General features: G+C 33.7%; 1 protein-coding gene across 4 annotated transcripts in view; it reads right to left on the bottom strand.

Moving 5' to 3' along the window:
• The window catches only part of LRBA (LPS responsive beige-like anchor protein), an 832,197-nt gene that overhangs the window by 452,181 nt on the left and 352,167 nt on the right, over positions 1 to 27,849 (bottom strand). For all 4 annotated transcript variants that reach the window (XM_074229149.1, XM_074229148.1, XM_074229150.1 and 1 more), the window contains exons 34-35: positions 25,634 to 25,698; positions 15,083 to 15,191 (exon numbers count right to left, since the gene is read on the bottom strand). In XM_074229149.1, coding sequence (XP_074085250.1) covers positions 15,083 to 15,191; positions 25,634 to 25,698 — 174 coding nt within the window. The remainder of the gene's footprint in view (positions 1 to 15,082; positions 15,192 to 25,633; positions 25,699 to 27,849) is intronic.

Genomic DNA, 27,849 nt, shown 5'->3' with positions numbered 1-27,849 from the left:
AAATAATCTGATCTCAGAAAAATGAACGAAAATAGTAAGTGTAGTATAAGAGAGTGAGGAGGAATAGTCCTTATCCCAATAAATTGCTGAGAGAATTTTATAAAACGTTAAAAAAATAACATCAATAATATATAAACCGTTTTGAAAAATTATAAATTATGCTATTACTAGACCAGACTTTTATTTTTGAGATAAATTTAGCACTAATAAGAAAATCAAGGAAACATAAAGCTCAAGAGGAGAATATGTGACTGATATTATGGAAGGAATTATAATTCAAAAATTTTAAGCAAAATTCTGTCAAATAAAATTGTGATTCATTCAAGAAATCATTCATTATGACCAAAAAGCATTTATAGGAGGGATGAAAAGATAATTCATCATTGGGAAAAATAAAACCAACAGATTTAATCATGCTAAAACAAAAATCCAAAGCTACACATTGCCTCAACTGATAAGCCATTTATAAATAACATCCATTTATGCCTTAAACAAAATCTACCTTAAAAATTGACTTAAAAGTATCTAAAACCAAAAATAATCATTTAAATATATTGGGAACCAAGAAAGACAAGACAAAAAAGCAAGGACTCCCTTGTCTACCTGCAAGCCAAAAATGTTTTATAAATGCTTTTAAAAGTACTAAGACAAAAGAAAGAACAAATAAATGAAGATGTAGCAAACTACTCCTAATTCTGATAACTGGATAATTTACTAAGAACATCTTGTGGAATCACAAAGAAACTAACTAAGACGATTCAAAAAAATTTGACGGTACAAAAGAAACTTAAAGAAACCAAATGTGCATCTCAATAGAAAAAGAAAGTCAAAGGACATAATTTTAGAAAAAAGAAATTCTATTCAAAAGAACTTCAGAATGTGAAAGATATATAGGGAGTCAATCTAATGTAAAAAACTCAATACTAGGGCAGCTAGGTGGCGCAATGGATAAAGCACCGGCCCTAGAGTCAGGAGTACCTAGGTTCAAATCCGGTCTCAGACACTTAATAATTACCTAGCCGTGTGGCTTGGGCAAGCCACTTAATCCCATTTGCCTTGCAAAACCCTAAAAAAAAACCAAAACCAAAAAAAAAACCCCTCAATACTTACATAGATTCAAATGAAAAAATAATCCTTAATAAAGTAAAAAAAAAAACCCTCATGTTTATCTTTGGGCCGTTTCAAGATGACAAATATAAAAATACTATCAAAGCTAGTCTGTTTTTTTTTTATTTTTTTTATTTTTGCAAGGCAAATGGGGCTTGCCCAAGGCCACACAGCTAGGTAGTTATTAAATGTCTGAGGCCAGATTTGAACTCAGTTACTCCTGACTCCAGGGCCAGTGCTCTATCCACTGCACCACCTAGCCACCCCTAGTCTGTTATTTTAATACTTTATCAAGCAAACTACAAAAAGGATACTTTATAGTGAAATCAAATAATAAAAAAAATTCATTTAGAGGAACGAAATATCCAGAATAAAAGAAAATAAAAGAAACAACAAAAAGAAAGGTAGGAATGAAAGGGTGTTAATAATACCAACCTCAAACTATTCTATAAAACAACAATAATCAACAGCATCCGCGACCTGTTAAAAACATTTTTTCAAAAGCCACAGAGCAATAAAATACTAGGTAAGGGAGAATCAGAAGTTATAATACCTAATAATCCAGTACAAAAAAAAAATCTAAAAATATAAAGCACATAGAAAAGAATGTCATATTTGACCAGAATAGCCAGGAATAAATGGAAAGAATTCAAACAAAGCTTAGGAGTTAATACCATTATATTACACCATATTCCAAAATAAATTACAATTATATACAAGAAAATAAAAAATAAAATCTAGACCATAAAAAATTAGGAAAGAAACAAATCTTGGGGTTTTCACAGTTATTAGAAGAGGAATTATAATTGTACTTTGCAATACAGCTACTAATACAGTTAGAAGTACCTTTTATAAGGTACAAAGTCTGAAAGTTTTATCATTTATCATTTCTCTCATAATTTTTTGATAGTATAGTTTTTAATCTTTTTCTACAACATAGTATAGAAGGAAGCAACAAAAACAATCCAAAGGAAAAACAAGAAAGTAAAATGGCCAACTGATGAAAGCTTTGCAAATAAAGAAAAGAAGGAAAGCAAAGGGGAAACAAGAAAGGGAGAAATATACAAATGAATGTAGAATTCCAAAAAACAGCAAGGAGAGAGCAACACAAAAAAAAAATAGAGGAAAAAAGAAAATGGGACAGATAAGGATCTCTTCAATAAAATTAGAAATTTCAAGGGATTGTTTCATGTAAAACTGGGCTTGATAAAAGGCAAAAAATGGTAGGGATTTAACAGAAGCAGAAAAAAATTACGAAGAGGTGTCAAGAATATACCATACAAGAAAGCTTTAAACCTTATCTACAGCCAGGCATTCTGAAGAATGAAGTCAAGTGAGCCTGAAAAAACAATGCTAACAACAAGGTTAGTAGAGGTGAAAGAATTTCAACCAAGATATACCCTAAAAGATGATCCTCTTAAAGTGCTGCACTCAATAGGCCAACCAATTTGAAAAGCATAACAGTAGATACTTCATTGGAAAAGATCAATTGACATCTCAATCCTACAGAAGGTCAATATCAATGAATGTTCAAATGACTGAATGTTTTGCACTCCTTTCTCATGTCACCAAAGTTATGCCTTAGACTCTAAAAGCTAGGCTTTCAGGATACTTTTCAAAGATACAGAGGAACTAGAGACCACACTGCCAATATTCACTGGATTATGCACAGGAGTTCCAGAAAAAGTTCCATTTCTACTTCATTGACTACATTAAATACTTTACCTATTTGGATCACAAGAAAATGTTGCAAGTTCTTAAAGAGTTGGGAGTACCATATCATTTTACCTGCATCCTGAAAAACCTGTATGTGGACTAAGAAGCAACAGTTAGAAACAAACATAGAACAGCTTCAGAATGTGAAAGATATAGGGAGTCAATCTAATGTAAAAAACTCAATACCGGGGCAGCTAGGTGGCACAATGGATAAAACACCAGCCCTGGAGTCAAGAGTACCTGGGTTCAAATCCAGTCTCAGACACTTAATAATTACTTAGCCATGTGGCCTTGGGCAAGCCACTTAAACCCATTTGCCTTGCAAAACCCTAAAAAAAAAACCAAAACCAAAAAAAAAACCTCAATACTTACATAGATTCAAATGAAAAAATAATCCTTAATAAAGTAAAAAAAAAAAACCCTCATGTTTATGTCTGGGCCGTTTCAAGATAACAAATATAAAAATACTATCAAAGCTAGTTTGTTAGTTTTTTATTTATTTACTGAACCAATGTGTTGTTCAAAACTGGAAAATTGTAAAAAAGCTGTATATTGTCACTTTATATTAACTTATAAGCAGAGTACATCTGTGAGATGGCAACTAGATAATGAAAAAGCTAGAATTAAGGTTGCTGGCAGAAATACCAGCAATCTCAAATATTCAAATGATACCAGTCTGATGACAGAAAGTGAAGAAGATTTTGAAATCTCTTGATAATTGTGAAAGAAGAAAATGTTAAAGCTGGCTTAAAGCTAATATAAATAAACCCCCCCCCCCCAAATGAAGATCTTAGGACTGATCCCAACACTTTCTGGCAAATAGAGTAGTGTCAGATTTTACCTTCTTGGTCTCAAAGATCACTGTAGAGAGTGATTCTAATCATGAAATTTAGAGGAAAGCTATGGCAAATCTAGGCAGCATGCTAAAAGGTAGAGTTATTACTACCAACAAAGTTCTAAAGGGTCAAAGCTATGGTTTTTCTAGTAGTATTTGTATGGCTGGTAGAATTGGACTATAAAGAAAGCTGAGAGTCATAGAATTGATGCTTTGTAACTGGGGTGCTGGAGAAGACTTTTGAGAGTTCCACGGATTGCATGAAGATCAGATCAATCCATAATTATTAATTCTAGCTCTTCACTGAAATATCAAATGCTAAAATAGAAGATTACATACTTTTCTCACATAGTGAGAGGATGGGACTCATTAGAAAAGAACCTGATGTTGGAAAGAATTGAAGTTCAAAGAAAATAGGAGAGAAGAAGATAGACAGTATCATGGCAACAAGAAACATGAACTTGGACAAATTTCAAGAATAGTAGAATAGCCTGGTATTCTTGGGGGACACAGAGTCAGACACAATTGAGTGTCTAAACAATAAAAGTAGATAATTAACCAAATAAGAAAGCTGCAATTGGAAATGATAAGATAATTTTATTACTTGAAATATAAACACTCTTACAAAAACAGAAATAATGCACCTAAGATAAAAAGTGAAACAATTTACTTGAAAGAAATCTTTTGTATCAAAATGTCTCAGATAATGTTTTGATAGATATATAGAAAACTATTAGAAATGACTAGAATGGGACAGCTAGGTGGCGCAATGGATAGAGTACCGGCCCTGGAGTCAGGAGTACCTGAGTTGAAATCCAGGCTCAGACACTTAATAATTACCTAGCTATGTGGCCCTATGCAAGCCACTTAACCCCACTACCTTAAAAAAAAAATAACTAGAATAAAAACCATTCCAAATCAGAATAGCAAATTATTAACAATTATATGAAAAAGTGGTCCCAATCACTAATAATTAGGGAATTGCAAGTTAAAATAAAACCTCTAAGGTTACACCAAGCATGCATCAAATTAGAATAGATAGCAAAGCCCAGAATAGTCAATGTTGGAAGAGTTGGGGAAAAGCAGATTTATTGGACTCTTTTGAAGGAAATATAAGTACAACCATTATGGAAAGCAGGTTAAATGTCCATTCCCTATGACCTAGAGTTACAGCTCCTAGGAATATGAAACAAGGATAGTCACTGACAAAACAAAAGGGTCAATATACATATTAAAACATTTTTTAAAAGAAATTTTCCAAGGAACTGGAAATAAAGGATGTGCAATACATTGGGGAATAGTTGTGATATAAGAATTTATTGGAAAATAATTGTGCTATAACCAAAAATGAATATGAGGAAAAGAGAAAACCTATATAAACTGATGCAAAGTGAAATGATTGAGTCCACCAAAACAATATATATGATCACTGCAATAATATAAACAGGAAGAACCACTACCATAAAAAAATTAATGCAGCAAAACTGCAAACACAAGCTTGATGCCAAAAAAAGAAAAGAAATACAAAGTGAGAACTATTCTTCCCCCCTCTTGTGTAGAGGTGAAAAATCTAGAGGGTCAGGATACTTCATGCTTTTTCTAATTTTTTTTTCTTTTTACATAATAGGTTGTTGTGGAAAAAAGACAGATTTCAGGGGGAAAAGGAAGGGAGGAATACAGAAGACAGTATAGGAAATGTTAAAAACAAAATAAAATCTATATTAGTAAACTCAAATTTTACTAATTAGTAAATCTAATTTTAATAATTAAAAATGTATGAGGGGGTGGCTGGGTTGGCACAGTGGATAAAGCACTGGTCTAGAGTCAGGAGTGTGTTCAAATCCGGCTTCAGACACTTAATAATTACCTAGCTGTGTGGCCTTGAGCAAGCCACTTAACCCCATTTGCCTTGGAAAAACCTAAAAAAAAAAAATGTATGAGGACAGAATAATACATGATCAGTCTGCAAAGATAGTTTAGAAATATTGTAAAGTTTGAATTGACAAGAAGAGAATTTTGTAAAGAAAAAGTCACTGAAGCTCCTTGAGGATGGGGAAAAATAAGGAATACCCATGGTATAAGACCATTAACTTAGCACACATGGGGAGAAAGCCAAAGTTGAGATGTACATTTACCACCTGGGAAACCAATTTTAGAGAGATCCGAGATTTAAGAAGCTAGGTTATGAAATACCAATGAGAACATTATTACACTACTCAAAGTGAGAGATAATAATAAAGAAATTGTATATTGCAAAAAAAAATTCAACATTCTTTTAACCAACATGGTGAGAAACTTATACAACCTTAGAAAGGTTAATGCTAAGACTGCAGATCCAATCCGTCATTAGGTCTTTACCTTATACCACTCTATCTACAGAAGGTACCAGGCATTTTATAAGTAAAGATTTATTAGTTTGTATCCTCCTCACAGATTGACTTTCTTTATATCTTCCCATCTATCCACCCATAATTTAAGAATCAACTAGACTGCTAGTTAAAAGGCTTGTAACAATGTTACACATGAAAACCTCCTGAAATATAAGACTAGATGAAGAGAAAACAATACCTTCTGAATGAAAAAGTAAAATTCATCAAAGATTCTGAAATCTTTGATAAAATGCTGGTCATTAAATTTTCTCATTTGACTTAAGAATCATCCTTTGATGATACATAAATTTACACCAGGAAGTCCTAGGATAAATAGTTCTACAGAAGGGATTGTCCTCCCAAATATCACCACTGTAGTGCAAAGGCCTCCAGATTTGGAAACAGAGGATTCACATTCCATCTTCACCTCTACCTGTGTTCTGAAAAAGTAGTTTGAACTCTTTGGACGATAGTACTTAATCTATCAAATTAAAGACTGGGAATAAACAGCCTGGAAGGTTCCTTCCAATAGGAAATTTGTAATATTAAAATCCTATAATCAAGGTGAGAGTTATGCTAATCGACACAATTATACAGAGACAACAGAGGAATATTATGTATCATCAGAAATATGCTAATAAGATTAAGAAAACAAAAATCTATATTTATTATAATTATTAAGAATAAAACAAAACCAAATTTGCTCTAGACCCTACTATAACCAAGACGATCTGTGTACTACCATTAAGATTCAGATTTCAGCTTGAGTCATAAAGTAAACCATGCACAGTTTATTACTGCAAAACCTTGGTCTATAAAACAGTATTGAATAGGAATTAAAACTGAGAGGAAGTCTTGAGTTTTATGCATGAGGAAGCATAACTGAACAGAAAAGGGCAACAAATTTTATAGTAGCTGGAAATACTAGATTTAATTACTGAGGAGAAATCATACAAAGAAGTTGGTTGCTGAACATGATTTACAACCATTGTAAAGTCATGAGAGGTTATTATGAAAGTGACAAGTGCTAGTGATAATAAGAAGTCCAGATTTCAAAAATACACAGATGATAAAGAAAATCATAATAATCTTCTTAATAAAAGGAAATATAGATAGCTGACAATACTTTTTCAACAAAATACAAAGACCACAACTAAAATTACTTGTTGGTATTTGAAGAAAGGAAAATAAAATTTAATGTTAAATAAGTAGACTATTATTAATAATATAGAAAAACTAAATAAAAGGTTTGTTGGCTTTTGTTAGAATAGAATCACTATAGATAGGCTTTTCTCCCATTAAAAAACTTCAGTGACTCATAAGGAAGTTATCTGTTCTACAAGCCCCAAATCCATTGGATCTTTTAAGAAACATGATTTCCAATACTGAGACTAAAAAAATTTGCTCTGCAGGAGTCAGCATCCATGATAACTGCTAATAGGGTCTAGTTTATTTTAAGTATATTCAGGTTTCTATTGTTTACTCTTTCTTCTGGGCAAGGTTTTAATGGCTCTATGACCTCATTCAGCACCTATCCAAATCTAGGGCCTACCATGAGCTAAATGTCATAGTCTACAAATTTACTCTATCCCACAGCATAATATTTAATTAATCCTCTCAGTTCAATGATGTTCAAAGCATTCTTTTCCAATGTGAAAGCTAAGGAGTCTAAACCTTACTTCAGGAATTATATAACATACATAGAGCAAAAGAAAAAAAATTCACTACTTCAACAAAAAAATGAAAGTAAGGTGATCAATCAAAAACAACATCAAGATTTTTGCATTGAGAAGTGCAAGAATTCCCATTGCATCGACAACAATGAGACTCTGAAAAGTGATTCAGTTCCCATTTGGTTGAGACTATGGTGACACATCCATGTTTTCTAAGCCCTCTCTTCACTCTGAAATTTCTGAATTTTATGTTAAATTTTTATAATGAACTTCAATAATTATTCATGACAATTTATAAACCAAGTTTTCATTTAGACTCATGCCCTTTGCCCAAATTTCACTGACAACAAATAAACTATCTTCTCAACTGGTGATTACTCTAATAAATATGGTAAGAGAAATAGGTTTCTTCCAGGTTTGAAATAAAAATTCAATGTTACAATGCAGGAAAAAGCCCCCAATTATACAAAGCCAGACTAATAAACAGCCTGTGTCTGCATTACAAATTGCTATTATTTCTGCCCTTTACAGTACTTAATAGAGATGAACTTGGTGGGGAGAGGGAATGACAGCTTTTTTTTCTTTTCTTTTTCCTATGATTTCTTTAGTTTTTGACATTCTTTTTTAATGAATCTGAGTCCCAAATTCTTTCCCTGCCTCACACCCACTAATAAGGCATTTAAAATAGCAATTATATATGGAAATACATTTTCAAATTAGCCATATGATTTTTTAAAACAAGAAAAATAAATTGAGAAAATTATGCTTCAATTTGAATAAAGAGTTTATCAGCTCTCTCTCTCTGGAGATGGATAACATTTTTTTTTTCATTATGAGTTGTTTGGTCTTATCATTGATCTCACACTCATCACAGAAGACAATTTCACCCTTAATCATCATTATAATACTGCTGTTACCATCCACAGTGATCTTTCAGTTCTTTTTTTTTTCTTCCTTCTCATAGTTCATCTAGGTCTTGCGATGTTTTTCTGAAACCATCCATGTCATCAATCCCAACAGCACAATACTACTCCATTATAACCATATGCCATAATTTGTTCAGCCATGACCCAACTGACGGATGTCCTCTTGATTGTCAATTCTTTGCCACCACATAGAGCTGTTATATTTTTATACAAATAAGTATTTTTTCTATGATCATTTTGGGGTAAAGATTTAATAGAGTACAAAGGGTATGCATAGTTCTATAGCTATTTGGGTCTATGTGCAAACTGGTCTTTAAAATGACTGTATTGGTTTATTACTCCACCAAAAATTCATTAAATGTACTTATTTTCCCCTCACCTCAGCAAAGTATCTTCCATGTAGGAATGTAAAGTTTAAGCTCCTTATAATTATTTTTTTATGTTTACCTTTCTACGTTTAGTTGAGTCTTCTATTTGAATGTCAAATTTTCTATTCAAGCTCTAGTCTTTTCCTTAGGAATTCTTGAAAGTTGTCTATTTCATTAAATCCATTTTTCCCCTGAAAGATTATACTCAAGTACTGTTGAATATGCTATTCTTGGTTGTAATTTTAGCTCCTTTGCCCTCCAGAGCATATTCCAAGCCCTCCATCCTTTAATGTGATCCTGACTATAGCTCCAAAATATCTGAATTGTTTCTTTTTTAATTAATTTTCCAGCTGCATGCAAAGAGTCTTCAACAATCATTTTTTTTGTTAAATTTTGCGCTCAACATTTTTTCTCTACCCATCCCTCTCCCCTCCCCCTTGACAGCGAGTAATGCGATATAGTTATATGTATATAACTATATATCTCCATAAACATATTTCCATTTTAATCCTGTTGTGGAAAAAAGAATCAAAACAAAATGGGGGGTAGCACCTAGGTGGCACAGTGGATGGAGCACCAGACACAGAGTCAGGAATACCAGAGGTCAAATCCAGCCTCAGACATTTAATAATTACCTAGCTGTGTGGCCGTGAGCAAGCCACTTAACCCCATTGCCTTGTAAAAATCTAAAAAAAACATAAAAGGGGAAAAATCATGAGAGGGGGGGAAAACACAGAGCACAAAACAAATTTATTTCTTCATTTTGAATTTTACAATTTTCCCTCTAATCTTGCTTCCCTCCCCCCACCCCCCCCCCATAGACGGCAGTCTGTTAGTCTTTATATTGCATAAAACCAATTTTTAAAATGGAAAAGAGAGGAGCAACTAGGTGGCGCAATGAACAGAGCACTTACCCTAGAGTCAGGAGGATCAGAGCTCAAATCCAGCCTCAGACACTTAAAAATTACTTAGCTGTGTGACCATGGGTAAGCCACTTAAACCCATTGCTTTTCAAAAAATAAAATGGAAAAGAGTATGTTCTGATCTGCATTCAGCCTCCATAATTCTTTCCCTAGATGTGGATGGTATTTTCCATCAAAAACCTGTTGGAAGACCTGATGAGAAGAGCTAAATCTATTTTAGTTGATCACCACACAATGTTGCTATTAATGTTCTGGTTCTGCTCATTTCACTCAGTATTAATTCATGCAATCTTTAAAGATTTTTCAAAACCCATTCATGATTTCTAACAGAGCAATAATATTCCACCATACAGTTTGTCAGTCATTCCCAGATTGATAGGTAGCCCCTCAATTTCCAATTCTTTGCTACCACAAAAAGAGCTGCTATAAATATTTTTGCACATGTGAATCTTTTCCTCTTTTTTAAAATGATCTCTTTGGGATGCAGACTTAGTAGTGGTATTGCTGGATTAAAAGGTATGCATAGTTTTAATGTTCTTTGGATATAGATCCAATTTGCTCTCCAGAATGGTGAGATTAGTTCACATCAACACGAATAATTGCATTGTTTCTTTCTGGCTACTTTCTTTGATCTGGGAGCTCTGGAATTTGGCTATAATACTTCTGGAAGTTTTATTTAGCATCTCTTTCAGGAAATGATCAGAAGGGTCATTCAATTTCTAATTTGCCCCCTGGGCCTAAGATATTGGGGCATTTTTGCTTTATAATTTCTTGAAATAGGATATCAAGGACCTTTCTTTGATAATGACTTTCAGGTAGTCCAATAATTCTTAAATTATCTTTCCTTGATCTCTTTTATCAAGACAGGTGTTTTTGTAATGAGATATTTCACATTTGCTTCTATTTTTTTTTTCCTTTTTACTTCTTTGTAATGCTTCTTGCTGTTTTGGGATTAACTTCTACTTGCCCAATTCTAATTTTTTTTTTAAGTTTTTGCAAGGCAATGGGATTAAGTGATGTGCCTAAGATCACAAAGCTAGATAATTATTAAGTTTCTGTGGCCAGATTTGAACTAAGGTCCTCATAACTCCAGGGCCAGTGTTCTATCCACTGTGCCACCTAGCTGCCCCCAATTCTAATTTTTAAGGAACTATTTTATTCAAAGACTTATTGTATTTAACCAATTCTAACTTTTAAGAAGCTTTCTTATTAAAATTAATTTTAAGTTTTTGCAAGGCAAATGGGGTTAAGTGGCTTGCCCAAGACCACACAGCTAGGTAATTATTAAGTGTCTTGAGGCTGAATTTGAACTCAGGTACTCCTGACTCCAGGGCCAGTGCTCTATCCACTGCACCACCTAGCTGCCCCTAAAATTAATTTTTAGGTCCCTTTTACCATTAGGTCAATTCCATTTTTTGTTATTTTCTTCAGTATTTTTGAGCCTTTTTTAAACTAAACTGTTCATTTCCTTTTATTAATTTTCCTGCATCTTTCTCAGTTCCTTTCCAAATTTTAACACTCAGCTCTTTCTTTAACTCTTCCAGGCATTGCTGTTGTTGATTCTGGGTTCAATTAATTATTTGTTCAATAAATTATTTGTCTTCTACTAAGTTTACATTTTTGCCTTTCCTGACATCTTAGTAGCTTTATATAATCAAGTTTGTTGGTGTCCTAAGCTTCAGACTTTTTCATATTGCTGTTTTCAAACCAAGTTCACATGAGTTTGGGGTGCTTCTAAGATAATATGAAGAGGCAAAGATGTGTTCATTGCTCTCCTGATCTGCACTGTGCTTCTTCACCAGGGAGAACTCGTAGTCCCTTGCAGCAATAAGCTCTAGGACTCTCTTTGCCTTGGAACTGTGACCAGAAGCCCTGCTCCCTTGTGAACAACTCCCAGTGTTTCCATCTGCCTTAGAACTGTGACCCTAAACTGCATGTAGACAATAGCGCTGCTAGCTATACTCAGTCAGCAATGGGCTACCTGTAAGCTTTCTGACCTGTTTACTGACCCCCTTAGAATCAATGGCCTGAGAGCACCCAAAGCTGCAATTGCACCCAGAGTTATTTCTGTTGCTGAGGTAGGCTCCAAACAGCTAACTTCCTAAATTTTCTCAGACTGAAAAAAATGACACATTCTAAGTTTCTGCTGGTTCTGACATTTCAAATTTTTTAATGAAGAATTAAAAGAATTGAAAGAGTTTAGTTGGCTTGCCTCTAATCCACCAGTCTGACTGTACCCCTTCAATTGTTCTCTTTTTGTTTTTAAATAGAAGTTATGGGGGCAGCTAGGTAGCGCAGTGGATAGAGCACCAGGCCTAGAGTCAACAGGTCCTAAGTTCAAACCTGGCCTCAGAAATTTAATAATTACCTAACTGTATGACCTTGGGCATTTCAATTAATTTCAATGCCTTGTAATTGATAGGTATGTTAGATAGATAGATAGATAGATAGATAGATAGATAGATAGATGAAGAAGGCAAAAGGGAATCATCTTGTAAAAGGCAAAAAAAAATTTCAAAGGAATATCAGTAATCATTGTTAACTGATTCAGTATCATACCTATAATAAATAGAACTGTTTTGAACTTTAGAAATCCAAAGAGAAATTCATTTTTTTAGGATTTTTGTTTATTTTGTATTATTACAATAATCTTATTGTGAGAGCAATCATAAACCCCCTCCCCCCCAAAAAAAGATGAGAAATCTCAAGAATAGGGAGAGAGAGAGAAAAAAGTGTACTTCAGTCTTTGTTTAGATTCCAATGGCTCTGTCTCTGGGATGAGTTGCCTTCCCCATCAGAGCCACCAGAGAAGTTGCTTTAATATTTTCCCCACAGTTGCTATCACTAGTTGTATTTCCCTCAAAGATGAAAGATTAAGTTATAGCCTATGTTCTATTTCTTTTCAAAGTTATCAAAAAAATTATTATATTCCAGCACCTTGAGAGTCAAAGCTACAACAGCAAAACTAGTATAAAGTTAGTATCAAGAGGAACCAAGGGGCGGCTAGGTGGCGCAGTGAATAAAGCACCAGCCCTGGAGTCAGGAGTACCTGGGTTCAAATCCAACCTCAGACACTTAATAATTACCTAGCTGTGTGGCCTTGGGCAGGCCACTTAACCCCATTTGCCTTGCAAAAAACCTTAAAATAAAAAAAGAGAGAGGAACCAAAGCATATAAAAAATTAAGAAGAAAATCATTTGATAAAATTCTTACTTATCATATGCCTATCAGATGTCACAGTTAAAATAATATATTGATTCACAAATTATTTTAAAGAAAGCACTGTCATTTATTCATTGCCTATATCTCTATAATCAAGTACAAGGCTTTAGCATTTCCATTCAATTTTTTAAACCTATCTTTGAAGCTATAAAATTTTAAAAGAGAATAATATATTCATGTACTGTCATCTATTATTATCTAATCAATGAAGCCATTACATGAATGGATCATCTCTATAAAACGTTAGCAAAAAAAGCATATGTATCCTATTCCAACATTTAGCAAGCATTGCACTAAAGAGATATACTACAAAGTTCTACAAACTGTCATCAAACCTACAACATAATAAATGAAATAAGCCAGTCACTTCACCCTCCACAAATGGTACTGCTATAGAATCTATATTTCCTGAAGGGGGGTACCTAGTTCTAGATGAAGTGCAGATATGTTATTAAACAATGCACAGCATGAAACCTAGGTTCACCACAGATGACCTTTAAAACATAAGCAGAGTCAAAGGAAAATATGCTTTCATCTTTCTAAATGTTATTAAAAGACAACACAACACAGTTCAGTAATATGCTAAACATAGGTATGTGCACATATAGTTGAAGTTTCAGCCCTTATGGTTTTATTTTAAATATCAAGAGAAACTAGAACATTCACAGGATAAGAAGTAATTCATATGTTTAGGCAGAAATCAGGATCAAAATTAAACTTATGGTAATACCTTTAATCATATAAAATTCAAACACTAAAAAGTTTCTTGAAAAATGTACCTGACCTAATTCATTACACACAGATACACACAAATGTATGTTTGTGCTTATGCAATACTAAAAAGAAAATGGTACCATGTCAATTAAATGACAAATTCATCAAATATAAAATTCTGAAATAACAATGTTCTTACAAGTAGATATTAATGTTTTACATATTAATAAATCATCTGGAATAGTGCATTTATTCCATCACAGTTATAAATTTCAAACTAAGACTGAAAAAACCCAATCCAGGCTTTATGGTAGAAGAGAGAGAGAGAGAGAGAGAGAGAGAGAGAGAGAGAGAGAGAGAGAGAGAGAGAGAGAGAGAGAGAATGTGTGTATGCATCTGTGTGTGAGCGCCTGCAGTAGTAGTATAAATATAGTAACTTCTCCGTGTACCAGACCACTAAGTCAATTACAGTTTATTTAAGAATCTAAATTGTTAGAGGACGTTTCTAATCCATCAATCAAGAAACATTTTTCAAGAACCTACTATATGAGCTGGGGTCAGAAAAACGAAAACAGCTCCTACTCTCCAGAAGCTTACATAGTTCTCTTTTAATAGTTTTCTGAAAAAAGGTCTGACTGAAATAAAAATCTCGGGGTTTGAAGTTCAGAAACTCATCTACATCTTACATAACTACATAACTTACATAACTATTTGCAGGATCTGAATGTTTTAACTTCAATTTTGGTAAAGAGGCTCACCATTCTTCTGAGAGGCAAGCAGCATAGTATAATAGAAAGGGTATGAAGCTTGAAGTCAGGAAGTCTTGAGTTCAAATATACTTCCTGAGACTAGTTATGTGAGTCTGCTAAATATTTAGCCTCTCTGCGACTCGGTTGGACTAAACTAAGATTTCTTCTATTGCTAAAACTATAATCTTTGTTAAACACCCAAAAAACGTTTTTCTCTCATTTCCTCTCTTAATTCAACGTGTAAAAATAAAGGAGTAGAAACAATTTCTCTTAAGTTTAAATGAAACCATTTAATTGTATTGCCACAGAACATCAAAACTAAAAAAGGTTAGACATGATATTGATTATATAATGCATTTATGTAAGTAAAATTTTTGAAGTGTTAAGTGAGGATAAAATTAACTTAATTTGGCACCTTCTCTTAAGGTATCATAGAAAAGTGACCCATTTTTTTTGCCATTCCATAATAAGACATCTTACCTCAAATTCTGCATGTCTGTGAATATCCTCTGCTCTCTGTCTGCTCAGAATGAATTCTGCTTCATTTGCGACTCTTACTAGATGATCCTTCATGGTTTGACTTAACAACCTATAAACATATTAAAATGATAAAATATATGTGATTATTCAGGGACTTCAAGATAGTTTGCTGTATAAATCAGTCTTCAAGACTATTCAAATTCTTCTGATGCAGAAACCAACCAGCAATCTTGGTTCAGTGAGTCCTGACTACCCATATCAAAGGTAAACAAAGGTAATCTGAACCTCATATATTAGTAACAAAAGTCATACATTTAACTGAAAAGGAATAAAAGAAAATTAAAAAATGCAAGCTACTTTCTTATACCTACTAATGAATTAGCAGAGCAAGGTCAAATCTGAATGACTGAAGAGAGGAAGATGGATGTGCACTAACACGTAAAAAACATATCCTCAATTTCTATTAAAAAAAAAAAACTTTACAAGCTAAAAACCAAAACAAACAAAATAATGACAAACAACTATGAGCTCAAATTCCCCTATTCCTGCTAATACATTTGTTAAAAGGGGGAAAGCATGAAAGAATTCTCTTGGAAAATGACATGACAATTGAGATATGAATACTTTGGTTTTCTCAACTCCAGAAAATTATACATGAGATACACTTCTGAGGGGAAACTATTAATACAATATTGCAGCATGAAGGGAGAAGAACAAAATTGGACAGAAAGCATAGGAGAAAAAAGTTGAGCCTTCATTCTTGCTTTAAAAGAGTCCCTTAGGAGTTTCAGACTTTCTTTGGAAGTGACTCTAGGAAGAAGAAAAAGGAAGATTCTCCTGTGTAAATTTAGGGTAATAAAGTTAGGTCCTCAAAATATCTCTGATTTTTCCCTTGCCTCCTTAGAGACAGGAAGTTAGTTTCACATTGAAGGAAATCAGGGACTATCTCAGTTGAACTTAGATATCTTTCTATTACAAGTTTCATTATTTTTGCTATTTTATGTTTGGATAAATAAGTATATGTTATTCATAATTTGTAATTTTTATGGAACCAAAACACGGCAAAAATTAACACATTAAGCATTGATTTTATTGCATGTGTGTATGTGTATACACACACGTGTGTACTCATACACATAAAGATAGAGACAGGGACAAAGATGATTACTGCGGGATGATGGTGATGATGATGATGATGATGATGATGATGATGATGATGATGATGATGATGATGATGATGATTACTAGGTGTTTGGTATTTCTCCTAACTAGCCTACTGCATTCCACTGACATCTTTCAAATGACTTCCAAATGTATTATCAACTTGACACTACTGAATGCAGAACCAAGTCTGCTCTCTGATCTCAGGAGCTCATCTAGGCCCTTCACAGAGGACTTCTTTTATGTTTCCTGCTGGCATGAAAGGGACACTGAGCTCAAGAAGGCATTAGTTTTATGTAAAATTTTAACTCTCATATTTGATTGTTATTGTCTATTTTTTTAATAATTTTTGTAATTAATTTTTAAAAGTATTATGGATGGAAAATAACTGTCACAACAAGAAAGTCAAAAGATCATGAAAGTAAGCCAGCACACTCTTGTTCTAAGGCAGCAGAGAAATAAAATAAGAAATTCCATGTAAAATATTAACAGAAAGCAAAAAATAAAAATCAATGTTGCAGAAACTGAACTGAGCACATTACAAATATTATTTCCTTTGGTCCATACAGCAACCCTGGGAAAGAGGTTCTAACATTATTTGCATTTTGCAGGTGAATAAAGTGAAGTAAATAGAGGTTAAGTGACTTGCTTAGGTTTACAAGCCAGTAAGTACCTGAGGATATATTTGAACTCAGGTCTTCCTGATTCCAAGCCCAGGTTTACCTAGCTACCAGTGGGGGAAAAAATAAGAGAAACAATAAAAAAGTGGAGAGGAGAGGGGAGGAAAAGAAGGGGAGGAGAGGGGAAGGGAGGAGAAGAGAAGAAAGAATTTTGGGAATACAGGAAGTTTTTAAAAAGTGAACATATCAGATTCAGTGTGGCCTAAACAAACTAATATTCTTCAAATTTTTAACTCCACAAATAATTTATTTCTCACTTGCATTTATTTTACCCTTAATACTTGGAAAGCTCAATGGATAATGTCTGGTCTGAAAGTGGGAAAAGATGGTGCCTGTATCTTTAATATCATCACTATGGGGAGATTTAATGAGGAAATTCATTTCACAAATAAGAACCAGAAAATCATCTATAACTTAAAATACAGTCTAAGAGTTAGGACAGATACTAAGAGATTGATCTGACCAACATATTCATGCAGTCAATAAGTGTCAGGAGTAGAATTTGAATTCAAGTCTTTACTCCAAAGGTCCCCTTACATCCATTATATTAGCCTCCTTTTTGCATTTAAATATTGCATAAACATGTTACAGAAACAAGATAATATAGTTTATTTCAATGTAAGTGTCTCCAGTCACAACCTTTCCCCTCCCCCAATGATGAAGACTTTTGTTCTCTTAGAGATAAAAGATTTCAGTAAAAAGGATATCCAAGGAGCAGAACCAGAAAAACACTGTATACCCTAACAGCAACATGGGGGTGATGATCAACCTTGAGGGACTTGCTCATTCCATCAGTGCAACAATTGGGAGCAATTTTGGGCTGTCAGAAAAGGAGAGTGCCATCTGTATCCAGTTAAGGAGCTGTGGAGTTTGAACAAAGTTCAAGGACTATTCCCTTTAATTTAGAAAAAAAACAGATATCTTATTGTCTGATCTTGTTACCTCTTAGAATTCTTTTCTCTTCTCTAAGGATATGATTTCTCTCTCATCACACCCAATTTGGATCAAGGTACAATATGGAAACCAAAGTAAAGACTGACAGATTGCTTTCTGGTGGGGGGGGGGGGGGGGGGAGTAAGATGGGGGGAAATTGTAAAACTCAAATAATATCTTTAATAAAAATTAATTTAAAAAGGATATTCAATGAATTACTGAATCTCAAAGGCACATTACAATTCCTGAACATGTGCCCCTTTACTGAATTAACCAAAAGTAAAAATCTGAAAATCGAAATTAAAGTCTTTGGTTTTAGTTCTTGGGTATTTTCCATTGTTAATTTGTCAACATGAAGTACGTGATCTGTTGTGAAAAAACTCTTATTTCAGTACATAAATATGCTTTATAGAATAGCAAATTTTGTAGGGTCATAAAGAAATTTGTAAAGGGAAGCACTCAATTGTCTTTCTCTTTATGGAAATGAGTCAACACAGGCCAATGCCAATCACAAAACAAAGCAACAAATAAAAATTATTTCTCTTATAGGTATGTAGGCAGGTTCTGAACTACTCTGCTGTAAAATAATATTAAACTACTTCTTTTTTACTGTCAGTTCTAGTAATATACTGGCATTTCCAAATCATTCCAAACTGACACTTATATGTTGCTTTAACAATTTACTTTATAAATTATGAAGCTCTTGAGTTTCACAAGAACTCAATGAGCTCAGTATTACTATGCCCATTTACAGATAATAAAACTCATGGAAGTTAAGTTAGTCAGTTTTCAAAAGAAGAAAAAGTTTCCACTAGATGAAAAAAAAATGCTCTAAATCATGAATGAGAGAAATCAAATTAAAAAAACACTGAAGTTTTGCCTAGCCCCTTTACTATGCCAATAGTCTACTAAGCTGTCTCTCAACATTCCTCAAGTCTCTTTCAATCCATCCTCAATTCAGTCACTAAAGTTACTAAACCCAAACAGAGATCTGATCATGTCACATACCCTCACCCTATATAGTAAACTTCAGTGGACTGTTATTGCCCCAGATGAAAAATAGAATCCTCTATTTGGAATTCAAAGTCCTTTATAAGTCAGACCCCCCCCCCCCCACACACACACACACTACTATTTTGGTCTTCTTTCACCTTACTCCAGTCATCTTGCTTCTACACCTCTAGGAACTTTTTCTGGCTCCACCCCCACCCCGTGTCTGAAATGCTCTCCTTTTCCTGACTTTTCTTGCTTCTTTAAGTCTAAGCTAAAATTCTATTTTATAGAGGAAGCTTTTCATATTCTCTCTGAATTCTAATGTCTTTCTTGAGTTATTAAGTTTCCTATTTATCATTTATATAGTTTGTCCATTTTTTGTCTCCACCTTTAGACTGTGAGCATCCTGAGGGTTAGAGACTTTTCTTCTGTTTCTTTTTCCATCGCTAGAATTTCTTCCAATAGTCTTTCTTATCCCACATTTCTTACAGGAGGAAAAAAAGGAAAAGGGGGAAAAAAAAGCTAAAATTGATCAAAACAGAAATTTCAAATGTGTGAGATTTTTCACATCCACTACCTTCTCCCATCTGAAAAGGAATGGGGTGGTGATATCTTCTCCTATTTTTTAATATGCTTGTTCATATGATATTGGCAGTTATAACCTGAAAAAAAATCTTTCAAAAGGAAGAAGACTGAGTGATGAGAGTGTTACGCAAGATAAGCTGCTTTAAGCATCCTCCAGACTTGAAGGAAGACAGATCTGGAGACAGGGGATCTTTTCACAAACCACTACTGAAGCTTTTGTGAAAGTCTGATTGGACTACAAATTGATCAGAGGAAATAGCTGAGTACTGAAAAGCTGGCATCTCATCTACCCTGTAGCAGACAGGAAAATGGCTGCTGGAGTAGGGGGCTAGAGTCCAGTCCTTATTAAAAATAGGTAGTGAGGATGTACTTTCTTGAATATGTTTCATGATGCTGGTCACAAGTTAATAGAGAATGTTGTTGATTTGCCACAAAATCCAAGAAATAAATAACAACTAGACAAGCAAGTGAAGAACTTGTCAGCAGAGATGGCATCTTCTAGAAAGGGGTTCTGAGAGTGGTCACTAGTAAACCACAGAGGAGATAGATGCTTGTTTACTTCTACAAGTAAAAGTCACAGATCACTGCTCTTCCATTTGAGGCCTTGAAGATATCCACTGAAATAAGCTGAGTTTAGGCTCATCTTGTAAAAGTCCACAAAGTGACAAGCCTGGTCCAGGAGCAATGTTTTCTACTTCTCCATTTGCACTTTCATAAGCAAATGGTGGTGGTGGTTGAACACTAGAGGATACTGAATTGCCACAGGATGCAGGTATTGACCAGTAACAGGAGAAATGGGCAAAGAAACTCTTAATTAGAAAGGATTCTTGGAGGTGTAGAGGTGACTTGACCACAGAGGAGCTAAATTTTTGGCAACTTCCATAGGTTAAAGTCAGTCCACACAAATCTTCCACTTCAGGCCTTGAGGATGTACACCAAAATGAGCTGAATTTCAGATCTTCTTGTACCAGTCCCAAAGTGATATGTCTAGTCCTAAAGTCAAAATTTCTATTTCATTGCTTGAACTTTTGCTAACCTACTAGAAGGCTTTTCACTCAGGAACACAGATCCAACTGCAATCTGAATTTTGTAGTTTTTGAACATAATATTCCTTTATCCTCTATTTTACTGCATTTAAGAACCTAGATCACAGAATTTTAACTGGAAACTTTGATGAAAAAAACACTTAATACTTTTCATTTCACATATGAGGAAACTGAGGTATAAGAAAGTAAAGTGATTTACCCAAATAAATCAAGAGCCAGGTCTCTGTTACAATTCAGTGTCTTTCTATTACACTTTAATGTCCCTATTTTTCTGGCTTTGATGAATGGATGGAAAAACATTTATTGACTATGTATCAAGCTCTGTGCTAACCATGCATTAGTATCCTAATAAACTTTGATGGCATTACCAGAGTCTTTATGATATTTAATAAGATATTTTGTTATCATGTTGATGAATATAACAGTAGAGCTAGAAAGGATTGCAGATTACTCTAGTTCAGTATCTTCAATTGACATTTGAGAAAATTGAGGCACTAATAAGTTAAATGCCTAGCACATGACCAAATAGTTAATTAATATGACTGAATAAAAGATTAAGAGTTGGAAATGACTTTAAAAATTATCCATGCCAAACCACCTACATGGGAGGAAATTCAGACCTAAAAGACATCAAGTAAGTAGAGAAGAAAAGATTCAAATTAAGAGCAAAAAAACTACAGATATCTCTTTATATCAACCATATCAACAAAATGCATTGTTTAAAAAGAGAGACTATCCACTACCATCAAATAAATGTCATTATATAGAACCAATTTTGTGGAAACACAGATAGAGATCATGAGAAGTATGTATGCATGTATATGTATATATCAGGCAACAGTTATCTACATCCAACCTAAGTAATTGATTTGCTAATGATACCCATCAAGCCCAGATGAATCTTATTGCCACTGCCTGAATTTACAGAAGGTCCCCATGTTATCTACACTAATAAAACATTAATCAAGGGGCAAATTTATAGCAACCATTCTATGAATGAGGTCAGGGCAGGTCAGACCTACATAATAAGAAACAACATAGTTGGTCTTTGAATTGTAACTAACCCTTCTTATTACTCAGCTTGCCCTTGGGATTAGATCCAGTAGCTGAAACATTCCTATTCACTTCAGGAAAACATCCATTTTTCCATAAACATATTTAATCTCAAAATACTTCAAGTGTTTTTACTTTCAGATTGTCAATGAAAATTGATTCTAAAGAAAATTAATTAAATTATGTGGTTATTTTTCAAATGACTAGGGTGGCTGTATCATATTTTAAACTGTAAAATACAAGTGAATGAATAACTAGCATCATTTCTACAACCAGTAATATTCTATACTTCTCAGTATACCCTGAACAGATGATAAATTGAATGATGACTTATGTTATTAAGTGAGGGGAAAAAACAGTCTATAGGAGATAATGTTAATTCTTAAGTTGACTGGCCTTCAAAAAAATAGAGGATTTAGTTCAAAGAGAGGGTCAAGGTCCACTGGATGCATGAAAATAAAGGATATGATTGTTTCCAAATATACCAATATCATGTATATAATTCAACTAAACAGATTACATTTATAGAGAGTTATGACACTTTTACAAGAGTCTTTCCTAATTGGTTGTTTTTTCAAGTCAATCAGAGTTAAGTGACTTGCCCAGGGTCACATAGGTAGTAAGCATCTGAACCCCAATGTGAACTCAGGGGAGGTTTCTGGTAGACAGGCATGTACAGAGGGTCCCCAGGGCAGGTTCCCAACTGTTTTCAATTCATTTAAACTTCCTAAGATATTCCACAGGGGGAAAAAAAAAGATTAACTGTGGAAGAGTTGTGTATATTTGTCTTTGAAAATTATGTACTTTAAGAGGAATAAAGGAAAATAAAAAGGAAGACAAAAAGAACTGGGAATTATCAAGTGAGAGAGAAAAAATATGGAAGGGAAAAAAACAAAAAGATGAAGACAAAAAAGACTGATAGAAAAGAAAGGGAAGGGAACACAATAAACTTCAACTCAACTTAGTTGTCTTTATAAAAATATAACAAGCAACTTTTGTGCAAATAAATTTCAAGGTTTGTGATTTAATTCAACATCTCAATTCTTGATTATACTCAATTCTCATAATCTACTCTTCCATTCCATCTCAGATACTCATAGAAATGACAAGAACCTTGATCATGATATAATTCACAACTATTCTTCTGCTATGTCCAAATGTCTTGCAATTTCTTCATGTAATCATAATTTTTTAACAACTTCTCTAAATCTCTTCAATGTTCACACTGCAACCTCAATATTCCTCCTCCTCAATTCTTTCATGCAATTATGACTGAAGAGGCTATTATCCTCCCTTTCCCATGATGACGATTTGTGAATGAGCATATTTAAATACCACTTGAAATTCCTTACCACATTCTCCTATCAAAAACACTCCTCTTAAAAGTTTACAGGTTGTCTCTTGATTACCAAATCTAACTGCCTTTTATCAATACTCATTCTTGTTGACCTATCTGAACTTTAGGATATTACTGGACACTCTTTCTCTTTCCAGATACTTTCTTCTGCTGTATGTCTGACTGCTCCATCTCAGTTTCCTTTACTGATCTTCAACCAGATCACTGCCAATAACAAATCGAGTTTTCCAACTATCTGTCCTAGATCTTATCTTCTCATTCTATGCTATCTAATGAAGGGATATCAATAGCGCTCATGGTTTCATTTATTGGTTTCACTTATAAGCAGATACATCTAAGAATAAAGACAAATAAAATTGTCTTAAAGGAACTTATAATCTAAGCAGTTTTACCAATAATACATTGCCTCTCCCATCACTATCCCTCTATGCAAGCTATCCTCCATAGCTGCAATGTACTCTCTTTTTCATCTAAGTCAATTAGGCTATTTTGCTTCATTAAAGATTCAACTCAAAGATATTACTTTTTTTGTATTTAGGCTACTTTGGGTTTGATCTCAATGAAAAGTTCTGACAACAAAAGGACAATTTTTTTTAGGTTGTTTTTTTTTTTTTGCAAGGCAAATGGGGTTAAGTGGCTTGCCCAAGGCCAAAGCTATGTAATTATTAAGTGTCTGAGGCCAGAATCAAACTCATGTCCTCCTGACTCCAGGGTTGATGCTCTATCCACTGTGCCACCTACCCGCCCCATGCAACATCATTTTCAAAAAAAATCAAAATTGCAACCAATATATTTGATAAAGCAATAAGTTCAACTCTGGCAAATTTAGGTGAATACTGAAGACAAAAATTCTATGTAATAATTTGTTCTATTGCATCTATTAAATAAAAGGAAAAAAGTGACCAAATTTGAAACTCTTTAAATATGTCAAAACCCCATTATATTTTAAATGCAATTTTGTATGAACTACAGGTTTTTTGCTTCATGGTTCTAACACTGTATATACAACTGATATTTTTAAAAGTAAAAAATGCTCCTCAGTCCTTCATCAAAAAAATGTAAAAACTATCAAAATATGCTTAGAATTATATTGTCTGAACTTTTTTCATCTTGAAAATTGTCATCTGACAAATTATAAAACTCCAGCTCTATTGTGTTTTTTGCCTTAAATTTCATTATCTGTTTTCCTCTAGCCTTACTTTTTCAAATCTTATTGACATAGAGGACTGTAGAAATTGTAGTTAAAACAAGTTTTATATGTCATGTACTCTCTATCTCTTATTTTATAAATGAGAAAATACTAGAGCCCACAGGAAGAGACTTGAAAAAGTTCTCTTTCAAACATATAGCTGCCTCTCTTTTCGTAATTCTTGATGTTAGTTCATCAGGTAATGGCAGAGATCATTACTGGAATCTAGATTCTCAAGTATGATGGTATTTCCAACATTATACTCTATCAGTTCTTGATGGCAAAATAAAAAATTCCCTGCTTTATGTGTGTAATTTCTTGAAGGTAATTTTTTCAAACAATAACTTTTTGAAGAAAGAATTATTTTTTTTAAGATTTTATTTATTTTGAGTTTTACAATTTCCCCCCAATCTTACTTCCCTCCCCCTACCCCCCACAAAAAGCAATTTGTCAGTCTTTACATTATTTTCATGTTGTACATTGATCCAAATTCAGTGTGATGATAGAGAAATCATATCCTTAAGGAAGAAACAAAAAGTATAAGAGACAACAAGATCAGACAATAAGATATCTGATTTTCTTCCCTAAATTAAAGGGAATAGTGCTTGAACTTTGTTCAAACTCCACAGCTCTTTATCTGGATACAGATGGTATTCTCCATTGCAGACAGCCCAAAATTGTCCCTGATTGTTGTACTGATGGAATGAGCAAGTCCATTAAGGTTGATCATCACCCCCATGTTGCTGTTAGGGCATACAGTGTTTTTCTGGTTCTGCTCATCTCACTCAGCATCAGTTCATGCAAATCCCTCCAGGCTTCCCTGAATTCCCATCCCTCCTGGTTTCAATAGAACAATAGTGTTCCATGACATACATATACTACAGTTTGCTAAGCCATTCCCCAACTGAAGGACATTGACTTGATTTCCAATTCTTTGCCACCACAAACAGGGCTGCTATGAATATTTTTGTACAAGTGATGATTTTACCTTTTTTCATCATCTCTTCAGGGTACAGACCCTGAATAGTGGTATTGCTGGATCAAAGGGTATGCTCATTTTTGTTGCTCTTTGGGCATAGTTCCAAATTTCTCTCCAGAATGGTTGGATGGGTTTACAGCTCCACCAACAGTTTAATAGTGTCCTAGATTTCCCACAACCCTTCCAACAATGATCGTTATCCTTTCTGGTCATATTGGCCAGTCTGAGAGGTGTGAGGTGGTACCTCAGAGAAGCTTAGTTTACATTTCTCTAATAATTTGAAGAAAGATCTCTAAAAGTTAAACTATGACAGTAACAAAAACTTGAGAATTTTATTGATAGCATTTATAGCTAGGAAAGCATTTGAAGATAGAAAACTTTTATAATTATAAATTTTATTTAATAGTCAACAATGTTACTTGACTACTTTATTAATATACCCTCAAGACAGCTCAACTATTCTATTGAATTACAAAAATAATAAAGAAAAATCAGCGCAAAAAACCAGAAACATGAAACAATGGCACATGTAATAAAATCTAAAACAAAATGCACATAGGAAAAAACACAATTACCTTCCTTCATTGACGAGTTCAATAAAAGCAAGGCCTGCATTCTTCTGGATAGAGTTTTGCCATTCCTGAAAAAGAGAAAATAGTTAAAGAATTCTACTTTAAAAGATACTTAATTGAAAAATGATTGCATAAAATTTCTATACTTTCATTTATGTATATAATAAGAATGTAAACTCCTATGAGTTTGTAAACTGTGCTTTAGTCATGACCAATTGGTATTCCTCGGTCATTCTACCAATAAGCTTGAAAGCAACTCCTATAATTACTATTTGAAAATGATTTGAAACTTGCTGGAGGCTGCTCAAGCTAGTTTGGGGTGACAGGCCAATTATGGCCAAAAACCCTAAGCTCTGGTGATCCTTGAGCTGAAAGCTTCCACAGAACTCTGATTTTTTTGAACTCCAAATAAATTTCCTTTTTAATACTAGTTTATCCAATCCTTCATGAAGTAATTCTTTCTCTCTCTCTCTCTCTCTCTCTCTCTCTCTCTCTCTCTCTCTCTCTCTCATAACTTCAAGGTCAAAAGATAAGAGCCAGAATTGCAAAAAACAGACAAGCTGCAGAGAGGTGGAGCCTCTAACAGAAACTACAAGAAATTGACTCAAATTAAAAATTTGATAATTATCAGAAATAGAATTGTATAATATATGGCATATTTCCCATGTTTTTATCAATTACTTAATTCCATTTTAAATTAACCACTAAACAAAGTGATACTAAAATAATTCAAGATAACAATGATTTTTTTTCTTTTTTGTTTAGTCATTTCAGGCTTGTCTCCATTTGAGATTTTCTTGGAAGAAAAACTAGAGTGGTTTGTCATTTCCTTCTCTAGCTCATGAAGGGAATGAAGCAAAAGGGATGATTGACTTGCCCAGGGTCACACAGCCACTAAATGCATATAGTTGGATTTTAACTCAAAAAGCTGAATCTTTGACCTTAATAATGATTATAATATGAATGAAAATATTAAGTTAATCATATTATCAAAAGAAAAACTCTAATGATCAATGAGTGATTTAAGACTTCCTAAAGCTAAGACCTGATTTCTATTTCACCTTTCTCTGATCTGCTAACATCTTGTTGACATATATATTGTATATATGTGTGTGTATATATATATATATACACACACACAACAGAAAACTCAAATATAAGAAATATAAAGTAACTGAGAAAGTTTTATCTTTGTAAACTATTTTCATTATGATTTCAGTGATATAAATTCATCATTCTCATCAAGAGTCCCCAAGTTCCCTTTCTAATAGTTCATCAACAAGGGTCATTAAACAACATTTAATGTTCTGCTAATCAACCTTAAAGCTGTAGCTGTACACCTGCAAGATGGTTTTCATTACTGAACATGAACCTTAAATGTTATGAGGAATACCAAAATAAAGGAGAACATAGTTTGCAGATACTACCATGGCCTATGGCTCTCAAAAACTTATACTGGCATGATAAATTAGATGTCCTTAAAAATACAACCACAAAATGAACACACACATAAACCTCCTCCCCTTCATACACACCGCCCCCCAACTAATCAGTAGAGAGACTGAAGACCTCTGGGTCTCCTACAAATAAGCTAACTATTACCTCCAAAATAACAAAATCAAGGACTTGGTTATGAAACACACACATTTCCATTTCAGGAATAAGAAGCCACTATAAAATACTGAGCAAGGAAAACACAAAATGAAAAAGAATGCTATAGGAATGTAAACATGGCTAAGTTCAATCAACATTTATTAAGTTCTTATATGCTGACCACCATGCTAGCCATTTGAGAAAGTACAAAATTTATCTAAGGTTCAATCCCCTGTATTCAGGGTGCTTACAGTCAAAGGTTGGGATTAAGATGGCAATGAGAAAATGGGAAGAGGAGAAAATGAAATAAACTATTCTAAGGTAGGCAATGATTAATATAGCAAGAGGGAAAGTAACAATTGGTCAAAGTTTCCTGGCTATCATAAGTAACTAACAAATAAACTGCAGTCTCCAATGGATATAGTTGCTTAAGTTAACAACAGGGTCACAAGAATTTGATCTCCAATTATGCTTCTTTGGACAAACATGAGACTTACAGTGAATGGTTTAAATTATAGTAAAACAATAATTAGCATGTAGTCTTTTGATTTGTTCATTACATTTGAAAACTATTTTGTTTTTTACTATATCAATTCAATGTAATCCCATTTGGCATTCAGTTTTCC

This window comes from Macrotis lagotis, chromosome 3, assembly GCF_037893015.1.
Source record: "Macrotis lagotis isolate mMagLag1 chromosome 3, bilby.v1.9.chrom.fasta, whole genome shotgun sequence".
Taxonomy (NCBI): domain Eukaryota; kingdom Metazoa; phylum Chordata; class Mammalia; order Peramelemorphia; family Peramelidae; genus Macrotis; species Macrotis lagotis.
The sequence above is the reverse complement of the archived record's forward strand: the minus strand, read 5'-3'. Positions and strand labels throughout refer to the sequence as shown.